The sequence below is a fragment of the Oreochromis aureus genome, linkage group 22 (genome assembly GCF_013358895.1).
Source record: "Oreochromis aureus strain Israel breed Guangdong linkage group 22, ZZ_aureus, whole genome shotgun sequence".
In the NCBI taxonomy this organism is placed as follows: domain Eukaryota; kingdom Metazoa; phylum Chordata; class Actinopteri; order Cichliformes; family Cichlidae; genus Oreochromis; species Oreochromis aureus.
In genome coordinates, this window is record NC_052962.1 from 25,040,173 (window position 1) to 25,053,493 (window position 13,321).

Consider the following 13,321-nt stretch of genomic DNA (forward strand, 5'->3'; position numbering starts at 1 on the left):
GGCTCTCTGAAAGAAACGGGAATATTGCAAAGTTAATACCAAAAATATCTAGCAAACATATCCATTAAAAAGTTAAACAATTAATTTTGCAATAGAAATCTGAAATTTCAAGTTTTTAATATGTAGATGGTGCATTATCTTTTTAAATATATGTTAATTGTAATACATTTATAAACAGAAATCTGAAATTTTTATTACAAACATTTGACATTTTTCTATATGTTACGATTTCTGTATTTATCACTTAAATAAATAATAATAATAATAATAATAATAATAATAATAATAATAATAATAATATAAAATACAAATGCTAACAGACACAACATTAAAACCTTTCCACCTCTGCAAAGATTTGAAGGAGTCAGTCCTTGTTTTTTAAAGTGGTCTTGAACTATACTTCTCCAGTCTTTCTGAACATCTTTCAAAGTTTTCCTTTGGTCATTGGCTGCTTTTTCACTCATTTTCAGTCCAGTCTTTGTACCTGAGCATTTTCAGAAGAATGTATGTTTGTTTGTTTGTTAAACCATTTAACTCTGACCTATGAGTCATTTAAGCATAAAAGGGCACCAAACACAAGGGATGAACCAGTGTTATGGCTACAAAAACAACTTGGCAAAGAGCCAGTTTTAAATTGTATCTTGAGGCATTTTGTTACTAGCAGCCTGTTGTAAAAACACACCTTTTGTTCACATTTCCTTAGCTGAATTTGAGAAATGCCAAAGACAATGTAGTTTATCAGACATAAAACTGTATTTTTACATCAAAAAGGCATCTTTAAAAATGTGAGGGAACTGAACAAGTGTAGGGAAAAAAAAGAAGTGATTGTCCTAAAAGCTGTCTACATCGGATGAACAGTATCTGAAAGCCATGTCCTTAACAAACGTTGAAAACTTCAAATAATCATCAGTATGTAGAGAGGAAGTCAGGAGAGGGTTATAACGACAAGTACATCAAATTTTGATCCACCATGCAATACAATTTGGAAAGCCTGTCATTGGCAACAACTTCGTTTCAGCATGGCAGTGATCCCAAAAACACTGTCAAAGAAGTAAAAGCATGCCTGGATAGAAAAACACACAATGGAGCACTTATCGGTCATGGATTGACCTCAACATTATTGATCATCTTGACAGAGAATACAATAAAAGGTAGGCACTGACCTTTGAGAACCCTGGAAAGCCATTCCTGAAGACTACTTAAAGAAATGAGGACTGGCTCCAGACCTTTGGTCGTACTATAGATGGATAGTTACTTTGCAGTGTGAAATTGCAGTCATGCCGATGGAGCCACTTATTTTTTTAAAACAAAAACATAAGATTGCCAGTAAAAGTCTACAGTTGATTACTTACACTGAAATGTCTTTTTTTGTAAGTTTTATAAAATGTTATGATTTAATTTTCCAAATATGCACTAATTTGCATGAATATTAACTATAAGTGTATGAAATAAAGACCTATATGTGTATTTGAGTTTACTTTTTCCAAGCGTAAACAAAAACATGTCAGAAAAATTGACGTTGGCATGACATTTGCAACGTATTTTTTTCACCTTATGACTCAATAGTGACTTTCAAAAGGTGATTCAATCTGTTGATATGCCTAACAGCTGATCATCGAATGTATTTTCATATTTATATCCCAACTGAATGTTCTTTCTTTTGGAAAATTCAGCACACTGATTTTCATTCTACTGTAAAGTAAGTTTCAAAAAAATAAAACCAGTAAATATTTTACAACTTAAAACTGAAAAAAGGAGTTTTTTCCCCTTATATTAGAACCATTATTTATGAAGTTGTATTAGAAAGACATACAGAGAAAAACACGAAGTGACATTTTTTGCCTTCAGCTGTGGTTTGAATCACTCCCTCCCTTTTATTTTCATTTCAGACATAAAAAGTGTGTTTCCCACAATCAAATCCATAAAAACAAGGACAATGTGACAAGAAGGACAATCCATTACAGCACAGATTCATTTGCCCACCAAACATCTACAGACAAAGACATTCGGTCATAATCTGACATTTAAAATACACAAATAAAATAACTCAGCTTCCGCTCCATAAATACAAACAAGGACATTTTGGGTTATGTTAGGCACCTTTTCATTCACACATTCTTCCACACATGTATATGAAACAATTATTTAAACTTCAAAGAGGCGATTAAAGAGAATTTATAAGTGAAAATATATATCTTTTAAAAAAGGGTTTTTTTTAGGCCATTATTTTACACAATTACAAGTTTTCTAAAGGTAGAACTCATTTCAATCAGCATGAATTCACAGCAAACTTTATGATAGTAAAAGAAAAAACTGTTGCATCTATAGTGGTTCAAAAGTAATTTTCACTTTCACACACTCAAACATTAGTTTTTCTGTCCCAAAAGAAATAGGTTTACAAAATACTTATCAATCAGCTTTTTGTAAACTATGTACCTCGTCTGTAAAACAATCTTCAGTATTTCCTGCTTTGACATATTTCTCTGCCCGAATTTTGCAGCTGTGCAGTTATTTGGCAAATAAAAATAAAGGGTTACAAACACGTGATTTAAACCAGCTTTGAAAACTGTAAAGAACAGAAAGATTAAATGAGAGAAAAATTCTTTTTGATGGCGTAATCACAAAATGTGTGTGTGCAGATTCTTCTTTCTCCATTTTCGTGATATCCTAGCATGAGTCTGTTTATCTTCCTGAGAAAGGTGGCGGATTAAAAAAAAAACCTCTTCCGGTTTTCTTTTTTTCTCTTAAGTGTTTAAATCTGAGAGACAAAACACAGATAAATTATTTATGTTTAGTTTGCACCATAGTTCATGTCTGACTTTGCTCTACCTACGTCCTCATGTGCTCTTAACGACCACCATACAGGTGGATCTTGGTGAACGAGACGGTCTCGAAATAGTCTTTCTGGCCCTTCTCGTAGATGACAAAGATGTACTTGCGGTCTTCTACAGAGCCGCTGTCCAGTGATGTCATACTGGAGTAGCCGCTCGGTCCCGCCCATATCTGGACAGCTTTGTTCTCCCAAGACGTGCCGTTTGTCAGCGACCATTTCAGGGTTAGATTCACTCCTGAAGGAGATAAAGCATCACTTATTTACCCACTCAACTTAATCAGGATAATTTCAACCTGGGTTATTTCTCAACAGTGAGACTCTGTGTGTTTTGTGCTGGTTTAGCAGTTTCCACCTGTACTGCAAAGATTCAGGGAAACAAGGTCAATCTATCTGATTACAGCGTTGCATCATGGTATCATTTTCCGCCAGAAAGTTTGCCTCAAACTGGCGTGCATGGATCACTACGTAGCGTTACACGTGCGGTTTCAAGCATCAGATTTCTGTGTTTACTTTCAGTTCAAATTGAAACCGAAATAAGGTGAAAGTCACTTTTTTTAATGGAGCTTTACTGAGCTTGTACTTTAGCTCATATGTGAATATAGTTCATAAAAAAGTGGAAAGTTGCCATGATTTATAGAACTACAGTAAAAACAAACCAGATAAGTTAGGGGAGCTGAAATAAACTTAATTATGATTGGATTCCATAAGAATATAAAGTAATTATTGTGGCGTAATGGAAAACACTAAACGTAGCCAAAGTAACCAAATATATTTACTCAGGAACTAACCAGGTGGACAGTTTTGGGGTAACAGGACATGAATATTTAATAATTATAACTAATGCAACTGATATGAGCCAAGAGTAGAAACGAGAGCAGAGATCACCATGTTTCGTATTAGCATTTCTCACTAGAACGGGATAAAGAGTAACATTGTTAATACACAAAACTAATTTTCTCATGTTTCTTACTCTTTTGCTCATTGGAGGGGTTGGTGAAGTAGATCACGCCCTCTTTTTGCAGAGCTCCGGCTGCCACTGCAGGATCCACCAGTGCCTCGTCAAAGATTAGGCCTTCTAAGGGCAGGGTCAACCCTCCATCATAGCTGTGCACCACAATGCGGCACCGGCAGTGGTAGTTGTTCTGGTTCCGGACGTTGATGGCGATGGTGCCGTCAGTCAACTCAATTGGCTGCAGAAGGACAGACGGAGAAAAGAGTGTATTAAAGGTGAAAGATTATAATTACGATTGTAATACGGGCTTCATATAACTGCACTGAATACAATAAATGGGAGAATCTACACTGAAGTTAAAGACAAAAACAACAACTTTTTGTCCACTAGAGGGCAGAACCACACTTCACAACAGTGCACTATGAGCATTCACACTTCTTCTTAATGTCATTAAATAAACTAATGCTAACTCCCCTTTAACTTAATAACAACCAAACTTTCTTTTTGCTGCTACAAGTGTGACTTTTCCCCAAGAACCACTTGCTAATTTTCTGTAGTGGTAGCAAAACAAAGTCATTTTAAAACTCCACATAAACATTTCCAAAGACTAAAAGAAAAACAAGAGAGAAGTGGTTGTTTAACGCAGGTCTATCAGAAGATTCAAATCATTAGTTACACTCAAAAACAAGAAGACCAAATTATACTTTTCCATAAAAACAACTAATAGAGCCTCCACAGGTTTGGAATATATTGGTTGGAGAAATTAAACCAAGATTAACTGATATCAGTATGATGGGAAGATACAGATCCAAAAGCAAACCACATTTTGTGTCAAACACAATGGAAACAATGTTATGGCATGGAAATTTACGGCTGCCAATGGAACAGAGTCACCAGTGTTTATTGATGATGTGACTGCTGACAGAAGCAAACTGCAAATGACACTCAAGAATTTCACAAGAAACTGGATATTCCTCATAGGCCAAGCGAGTCACCTGATCCAACCCAACACAGCACGCGTTTCAGTTATTAAATAGAAAAGTGAATATAGAAAGAGCGTCAAACAAGCTGCAAGGAAGGAAACCATCTGCAGTAAAGGCCTGACAGAGCATATTAAAGGAGGAAATGCAACATTCGGTGATGTCCTTGACTTCAAGGAGTCATTATTAAAAGCATTAAAAACAATCCTTATATTAAAACAATCCTTATGTTAATTTTTTCCTATTGTGTTTGAGCGTCTGAAATGGGGGACTGTGCATAAAAAGGGCCATACTTTATAAACAGTTAATCGTTTTGTAATCGTGAATTAAGCTGAAAGTCTGCACTTTTAAATCCATTGTAGTAGTGTAGTGAAACTCTGTTATTATTTATCCTGTACCACTTTATTTATAAAGCAAGTAAGTGAAGGAGATCACCTGATGTGTGATGACACATCCTTCCACAATTCTGGAGCTGAGAAACCTCTATCATTATCATAGCACTGTGCTAAAGTATGCAGATGACTCTGTTATTGTTAGTCAGCTGCAGGAGGCCAGCCTCATGATTCTGTTGAATGGCACCTTGAGTCCTCTCTTCAGTTAAAAAATGTCTAACTCAAAAGATGTTAATCATTGATTGGTCGTTGATTTTAGGAAATGTGCTCACACACAACAGGTCACAGCTATAAAGGGCCAGGTGGTGTAACGTCTTGAGTCTGATAAACATCTTGGAACAATTATTGATTCAAAACTGAACTTTGAGGCAAACAAACTGTGAAGCTGTGAGCACAGAAGGCACCAGCAACTGTCCTGCTTGAGGAAACGTTCTTACTTCCACAAAACCACGATGACTTTATCCCGCTTCCACAGAGTCTGTTTTGTCCTTTTCCTTGGTGGTCTGGATATTTATGTGTAAAAAACAGAAGCTCACTCAGGCACATTGTTAAATTACAGGCTGACTGGTGAACCACAGCTGAAACCACCTCCCCTGTATGTCAGACAGTTAGAGCGGTTGGCTAGTTAACTTTCACTTGATGACTCATACACCCGTTGCATAGCGAGTTTCAATCTGCTAAGGATACAAACAGGGTAATCTAAAGCTGAATGATGTTTGATCACCACTGTTTATATAAATGATATGCAAATACAGAATAGGGAATGTGAAAATGTTAAACATTTGCTGATGTTTAACATGTTTTTTTTAATGGGAATTTTAAGTCTGATTATTTTGCTCAGGTATGTAGATTTGAGGATTGGTGTAAATCTTGTTATTTGCTGATTAATGCTGACAAAGGGAAACACCTTGTCTTGAATTACACAGGCTCAAAAAACAGGGTTTTCACTTTCTGGTCAGTCTGTGGAAGTCAGTAAAAGCTTGAAGCATCTGAGAACACGTTACTGAGGACAAGATGACAAGATTTATGGAAAATATTGATGTCGTCGACAAGAAAGCTAGTCAGAGATTTTTTTTTTTTTTTAAATTAGGAAGTTAAGAAGTTTTGGAGTTAACAAAAACATTTTTATTTTTTGGTGTATGTCAGCTTTAATATCTCCATCTGGGATGGCAACCTGAGTGTGGCAGATAGAAACAAACTGGACAGGATTGTCAGAACTGCTGTTGGTTGACAACAAACCTCATTAGATAATCTGTATCACACTGGCGTCTTAAAAACGCCCGTTCTGTTGTTGCTGTCTGAGAACGTCCTCTTTATTCTGATGCTGCTAGGTAGAAAAAAAGTGTGTATGGGATCATTTGTATGAATGTGGGAATAATTACCAACATATTTATTATGGATTGATTATGAATTGATTTGGTGAACCAAAGATAATTTTCCGCTAATGTTGACAATAAAGTTAATTTAATTGTGGAAATGATTAAAAAAAAACTATGTAATTGTTCAAATACTAATGACTCTACCTGTAAACTCTAACTGACGGGCGGCACCAGCAAACATACCTGGCACTCATCAGGGTTAAAGTCCTGCGCTTTCTTCTTCTGGTTGTAGGGGATGCTTTTCAGCGCCGCACCGTTGTACCAGGTTTGTCCGTGGTCGTCGCTCAGGATGCAGAAAACACCGTCGCCCGCCAGCGTCCCGTGACCGCAAACCACCAACCTCCCCTTTGCAGGATTGAAGCGCTTCTGTAGTCCAAAAGACACAAACAAAAAACAGTTCAGGGATGCAGTTGTTGGTTATCACTATTTAGTATTTAGCATTTAGAACGATTCTGTAGCTGCAGACATTACTGTCTGGATTAAATGCATTCAAAGCTGAAAATAAAGCTCTGCATCTGGTTAATTTCAATTGACTAAAGTCCATATTAGAAAGGCAAGTATTAATATAGCTAACACAAAAACAAAGAGGTTCATTTACTGAATATCGGTGCTGTTACAACTTGCAGTGCTTTACATTATGCTCTAACTTTTTCTTTTATAACCAGCTTTAATATTCCTGTGTGTGAGCACCTCTTTGCAAGCAGAGGTTTGGGCAGTTTGCTTGTCTGGAGCATTCACGTGTGTGTTAACACCAGCAATGATCTCAGAAGAGCAACTGCTGCTGCCCATCAGTCTGAATTTCCAAACAATTTGAAGTTGATTCAAAAGTGGAAAACATTCAGGACAGCCGCTGATCTTCCCAGGAGTGGACGTCCCAGCGAATTCACCCCAAGGTCAGATGGTTAAATGCTGGGAGAAGCTGGAAAAAATCCCCAAGAGCTACATCTCAGACTCAGCAGGCCTCAGCTAGCAAATTAAATGTTACAGTTAATGTTCATTTAGAAAAAGACTGAACAAGCACAGCTTGTTTGGAAGGGTTGCAAGGAGAAAGCCTGTCTTCTCTAAAAAGAACATGGCAGCACGGCTTAGGTTTGCAGAGTCGCTCTGCTCAAATCACAAGGCCAAAGGACAGACGAGGCCAAAGCGGAGATGTTTGTTCATCGTGCACAGCACCACCTGACAACCAAAACACAGCATATCAGCACAAACACCTCATACCAGCTGTCAGGCACGGCGCTGGAGCACGCAGCCACAGGACCTGAGCACCTTACAGTCATTGAGTCATAAAGTCAAACAGTGGTGCTGTGAGCTACTGAATCATGGAGTGTACTTAAGTTTTTCACATGACTGTAGCTCATAATACAATTTAAAAAAATGAATCTGCATGTTCTAGGGAAGGCAACAACATCATAAGAAGCAGATTTTATTACAACAGCGTTTATATTTCACCTCAGGGCTCAACATAATCTTTCAGTGAAGTTTCAAAACATATCAGCAGGTTACAGCATTAATTGGGATTCTATTATCTCTTTTTCCTTTATAAAAGGTAGACCAGTGTATCCTCTGCTTAACAAAATAATACTTCAGCACGTCCAGTTCATTTCACTTCACACAGTTAGGACCCTTCCTTCATCCACACCCTTACTCTGACCTCCTCTAAGAGGCGTGCAAGGGAAAAAATGACATTTCAACTGAACTTTTTTTTATACTTGTCGTTGTTCTGGAAACCCCATTATAGTTTTAGGGAGCATTCATGGTTACAAATTTGTGCTACACGTTCGGGTTTCACACTTAGGATCCCAACTGCTCAGCCACTGAGATAATTTGTAGTACATTTAGACATTTAGTAAAGACACAAACATCCCAACATGTACACTTTGACTGCCACTGATGCCTTTCTTATTTATGTCTGATTTAAGTATTGCTTACCTGTTTAGGATTAATGAAAGTATTTAAGGAAGTCACATCAGTGTGAGGTATTTTGATTATATTACAGATAGCTGAAAAACACTCAAGTCAATTGTTAAACCACAACTAAGACATACTGTGCATCAAATGCAACAACAGGAAGCTCCGTTTGCATCTGATTCTGAATCCATTTTAATGAACTAACGCTCCGCGACAGGTTTATATAGTTTCAGCTCCTACCACTGACCACTTTTTGTCTGAACTGAAACAAGAACAAAGCCAGGTGTCGGTTCTCTAATCTGGACAGAATAATAAAAGAGACAGCAATCACGAACCAGTGCAATCCACCGTAATCCTTTATCTTCCGAGCTCGTGACTTTTTTTTCCTTTTTATTAAAGCTGGCCTGTTTTTATGACAGCTGCACATTGCAAAACTCTGATGTCAAACTCAAACCAGTGCAGCTTTTGTACCCAAGTCACATGAAAGCCTTTTGTCTCCTCTGCGGTTTTCAGACTTTGAGATGATAAAGCTGGTCAAGGCGAATACAGGAAACTGATAGGGAGTCAGATTGATAAAGAGTGTAGTCTATAAGGAGAATCAATAAAAGGCTTGTGGCTTCTAAGGCATGAACACACAATCACTCTTTTTGCTAAGCGACAAAAGAATATTCTTACTGCTAATTTAATGCAAATTAGTTTTTGCACATTACACCTAAACCTCTTCACAGCAGAGGTGGAAAACAGATGCATGAAGCAAGATTTCAGGAACAGGAACCAAATTTACATTATAACCACAGAGAAATCTACCTGGAAAATCTCACTTTAACATCTTGAATCGTGACAGTGTGATGGGAATGACTGAGCCCCCAGGAGCTCATGATCACAATAAAAATAAATCCAGCTTAAAGGTCGTTTCACTTACATTTTAGCTCATTTTACAGCTTGAAAAGTTCCCTCACTTCAGTGTCACATCTCTTGTTCTCTCACCTGGAGACCGAGGCCCGGCCCAGGAGCAAAGTTCTTTACGCCGAGCGTAACCGAGAGGTTTCTGGGCGGGGTCCAGCTGAGGCCGTCATCCCGGCTCTCCACCATCATGATGCTGGCCGGGCTACAGTGGTAGAGGTGGAAGCACACTGAGTAGATCAGAATCACTGAGCCCACTTCCTCGTCCACCACAACAGAGCCCAGGTTTATGCCATCCGGCGCCGCCCCGTCATCGATAATAAATGTGGTCGGGGACCAGGTGGCTCCTAGAGAGATGATAGAGGAAGAGGAGCAGATGAAGCAGAGAAAACGTGACCTGTTTTTGGTGCTTTCATGATTTTTACTTTTATTTCAAGGCTCATTCAGCAGAATTTATATCATCAGTCTGTTCTGAACATTGTGTAGAACTCATTGATCCAGTTTCAAGGTATGAAATGTTAAAAAAAATTGGTAAATATGAATAAAACCAAACATCTACTCAAAATATCAGTTATGGTTGATGCTAACGATGACATACACTCCCAGACATTCATTCAGAATCGATAAAACTCTCCTCATTTGCGCCCACGTGACTGCTGACTGTTTTCTGACACACTGTGTAAGTTTTGTGTGACTGTCTATCTCTTGCGGTGGTCTTGCCTTTGTCGGTGGAGCGCCGCAAAGCAAAGAATTTCGCTCCAATGTCATAATAAGAAGTCTTCCTGGCTTCTGCAAATGCCAGCAGGCTTCCTTTGGGGGTGAAGGTGAGCAGCGGGATCCTGTAAGTGTTCACCTGGCCCTGGGATCCACTCACCCACAGCAGCTGCTCCTCAAACACCAGGGGGTCGATCTGAACAGCGGGGAGAAGGGCAGGCAAAAGAGAGGGAAGAGATATTTGTGAATTATCTGTAGGCAGGAGCATCTTCAGCATGCTTCAGGTGTCATGTAACAGGCAAACATGTGATCTGGCTTCGAGTTCAGGAAATGAAAAGAAAATCAGGTGATCTTGCTTTTCCTTTAAGGAAGCTATTTTGTTGGACAAGAATAGAAAGCCTAACCAAGGAAATATTTAATTTATTTTACAAATCACTCAAAATATGCAAGTCCTTTACCTTTATGGTAAGTTATGCTCTTTAAAAGCATTTTCACTTCTAACCAGCCTCTGCCTCTGTTCTGAGGTTTTAGAGAGACTGATGTCCTTCAGCCACTAGAAACCATTATCAAGGGTCTAAAGTGGCATCCTGGCACCTAAAATAAATGATTAATTCAACCTGATAGGTAATCTGGTACAGAATAGTCTAGATCAGTTCATTTTTCATGTGGTGCAGCCTGACAGTACCTTTCAGCTATGACTATGAAGGCAGTTAAAGTCACCACATGGCCCTGTTGTGCACTAACTCCACTGAAGCAAGGAGCTTCCTCCTTCTTTTTTTTAATGTGTCAAGTAAGTTAAATTCAAAATTTCAAACATCTCAACTTCTATCACCAAAAACACAAACCGTTTCTGTGCAGTTTGAATATTAATACGTCTGTTAGCTAAGGGTAGAGCTGCAGTATTTTCCAGGAGCACAAAAGTGAATGTGATGATTTCACACTGATAGACAGGTCAGGAGAAGATGAGAGATTATTTTGAAGGGTAAAGACTGTAACAGATAAACTGGAAATTTAAAGCTTACATACCACATCCTAATGCATACCAGATTTTTTAAATCAGGCAGTGGATCTATACAGGATGTGCAGCTGAAGTTATCTGGTTATTTTATATCTGAAGACTATCCTCTGATAGTTATAACATCACTGTGTTGTATGGTTTACAGCTGCATGTTGCACTAATGCAGGTCAGCAAGACAGATAGACAGCAGGCATTTACATGGTAAATTTGCAAGCTTTTAAAACCTCGACTGAAGGCGCAATCAGCAAACTTTTAAGTTTTTTCATAGGATTCGACAGAAAGTTCTGACCATGCAATAATATACCCAGCTGACATTAGAGTTAATTTTGATAATGCATTAAAATAAATGTCCATATGCATATGACTAAGTGACACACGTTGCGTCTAGAAGGGTTTTGGTAGGAACAATCAATACGAATGTAGGCCTTTCTTTAGTAACACTTACCAAATTCCACCTTTACCCTAGCTTCAAGGTTTAAAAGCAGCAATGATGGTTCATGTAACATCAGTACTGTAGAAACTTCTTCTTTCAGGGGTCACAGCAGCTCAGCATTTACTATCTGCCTCCATCACACCCTATCCTTAGCACTCCCTCCCTTTGCATGTCCTGCGAACTGTGAGCCTGCTATGAGGGCTCTCACGTCGACCTCCTGGTTCGGCAGGTCTGTAAACCTGAGCTCTCCCTCTGATGTGCTCATTTCTAATCCTGGTCATTTCGAACAAAAGTCTTAACATCTTCAGCTGCACCTCCTGTCTTTTTGTCAGCACATAAGTCTTCAAACCATACATCATAGCAGGTCTAGTGACAGTTTAATTCTTCTCTCCAGAGCATGCCTGCACCTCTCCAGAGTCTCTTCCACATGCTTAGTACTCTCACTACAGATCACAATGTCATCTGTAATCATAGTCCACAGAGACTCCTGCAGACTCTCAATGCATGTGAAGGTTATGCCCAGCAGTCAAAGTTACAACTCACCATTAAGACAAAAAGGCTTTTAAATATGATGGAAACTACCATAGAGAAAATGAAGCAGCAGTATATTTTGAGAAACAGAGTTACTGTCTCTTTTTTTTTTGTTAGTGTGACTTTAAAGTGTCACATAAGAGGAAATGGTTCAAAGTGACACAGTATGTGTGTGTGTCATAACTGGCTAAAAATGGTCTGTTACCAGAGAGCAGCAGCAGCTCAAATAACAGTGAAATAACAGAGAATACAGGAGTATATACAGACTATCATGAGGCCACGAGAACAAACTTCAGCTTACTTTTTTCTCATGGTGTTTACTTAGCAAGAGAGTTGGGAAAGTTTCATTCAAATGTAATATATCTGTTTTAATCCCAGCACTGTTAACGTGTCCCACGTTGTCCCACACAAACAATCTGTTTGTCCCACATTTAGTTGCAGTTTTTATTCAGTAGCAGGCTGAATCCGTAATAAACCTAAGAAATGCGGGGCAATAGGCCACAAAGAAACTAAACTACTGCACAAACACAGAAAACTTCAAGTTCCCCCACCTGCCAAATCCCACTTTAACCCCTGGTTATATCCACTGTTGGGTTGCTTGCCTTTAGATTACTCAGAAAAACCAGAAAACAACCGCAGTAAATTGGATAAGTGATGGATGGGGATGGATGGGGATTGAACATCTTAAAAAAGAAGTAAGAGAGTTGCACTGTTTTATCTCTAAAGCAGGAAATATATAATATTGTTTGTTTGTTTTTTTAAATAAATTCTTATTGTTATATGGTTGCGCGTTATATGACCTGAATGAAAGTGAAGTCCATATTTGTAGTCCATCTTCTAAAGTTGTAGTTTCAGCACAGCAGACATCTGCTCTCACATTATTGCTCAGAAATTCATGCCGAGCACTTAGCATGCTGTTATAAAGAGACACTAAGCAGATAATTGCGGGCTACAGTACCTGCTGAGGGCTGACGTTACAAACACAGGAAGACACCACAACAAAGAGCTGTAGCCAAAGAGCAGCGAGCCGGCTTCCTGCTGCCATGTTGGCTCTTTCTCGTAACTTCTTCTTCTTCACTCCGGCAGACACAAAGAAGCGAGTGAGGAAAGAAAGTGTCGAAATAAGTCCGCAAAAACAGAAACAAAAAGAGGAGTAGGGATGAAACTCTCTCCTCTACTTCATAACGAAAGGCCTGCCCCTGTGAGTCATATGACCCAAGGTGGGAGTCACATGACTAACGTCACTCGTTGCCTACTTCGGATTTTATGTAATTTTTA

The 13,321-nt window shown here is 38.6% G+C and overlaps 1 protein-coding gene across 2 annotated transcripts; it reads right to left on the minus strand.

Moving 5' to 3' along the window:
- Positions 1-1,834: 1,834 nt before the first annotated feature.
- neu1 (neuraminidase 1) lies at positions 1,835-13,265 on the minus strand. 2 transcript variants are annotated; one of them, XM_039606096.1, is made up of 7 exons: positions 13,002-13,265; positions 10,068-10,257; positions 9,432-9,694; positions 6,720-6,902; positions 3,804-4,023; positions 2,834-3,068; positions 1,835-2,758 (listed from the first exon to the last, which is right to left on the minus strand). In XM_039606096.1, the coding sequence occupies exons 1-6, from the start codon at positions 13,086-13,088 to the stop codon at positions 2,848-2,850; spliced, it is 1,164 nt and encodes a 387-aa protein (XP_039462030.1). In that variant the 5' UTR covers positions 13,089-13,265; the 3' UTR covers positions 1,835-2,758; positions 2,834-2,847. The 2 variants fall into 2 exon arrangements, with proteins under 2 accessions (XP_039462030.1, XP_031593996.2); XM_031738136.2 differs by having other exon boundaries at positions 1,835-3,068.
- Positions 13,266-13,321: the final 56 nt, after the last annotated feature.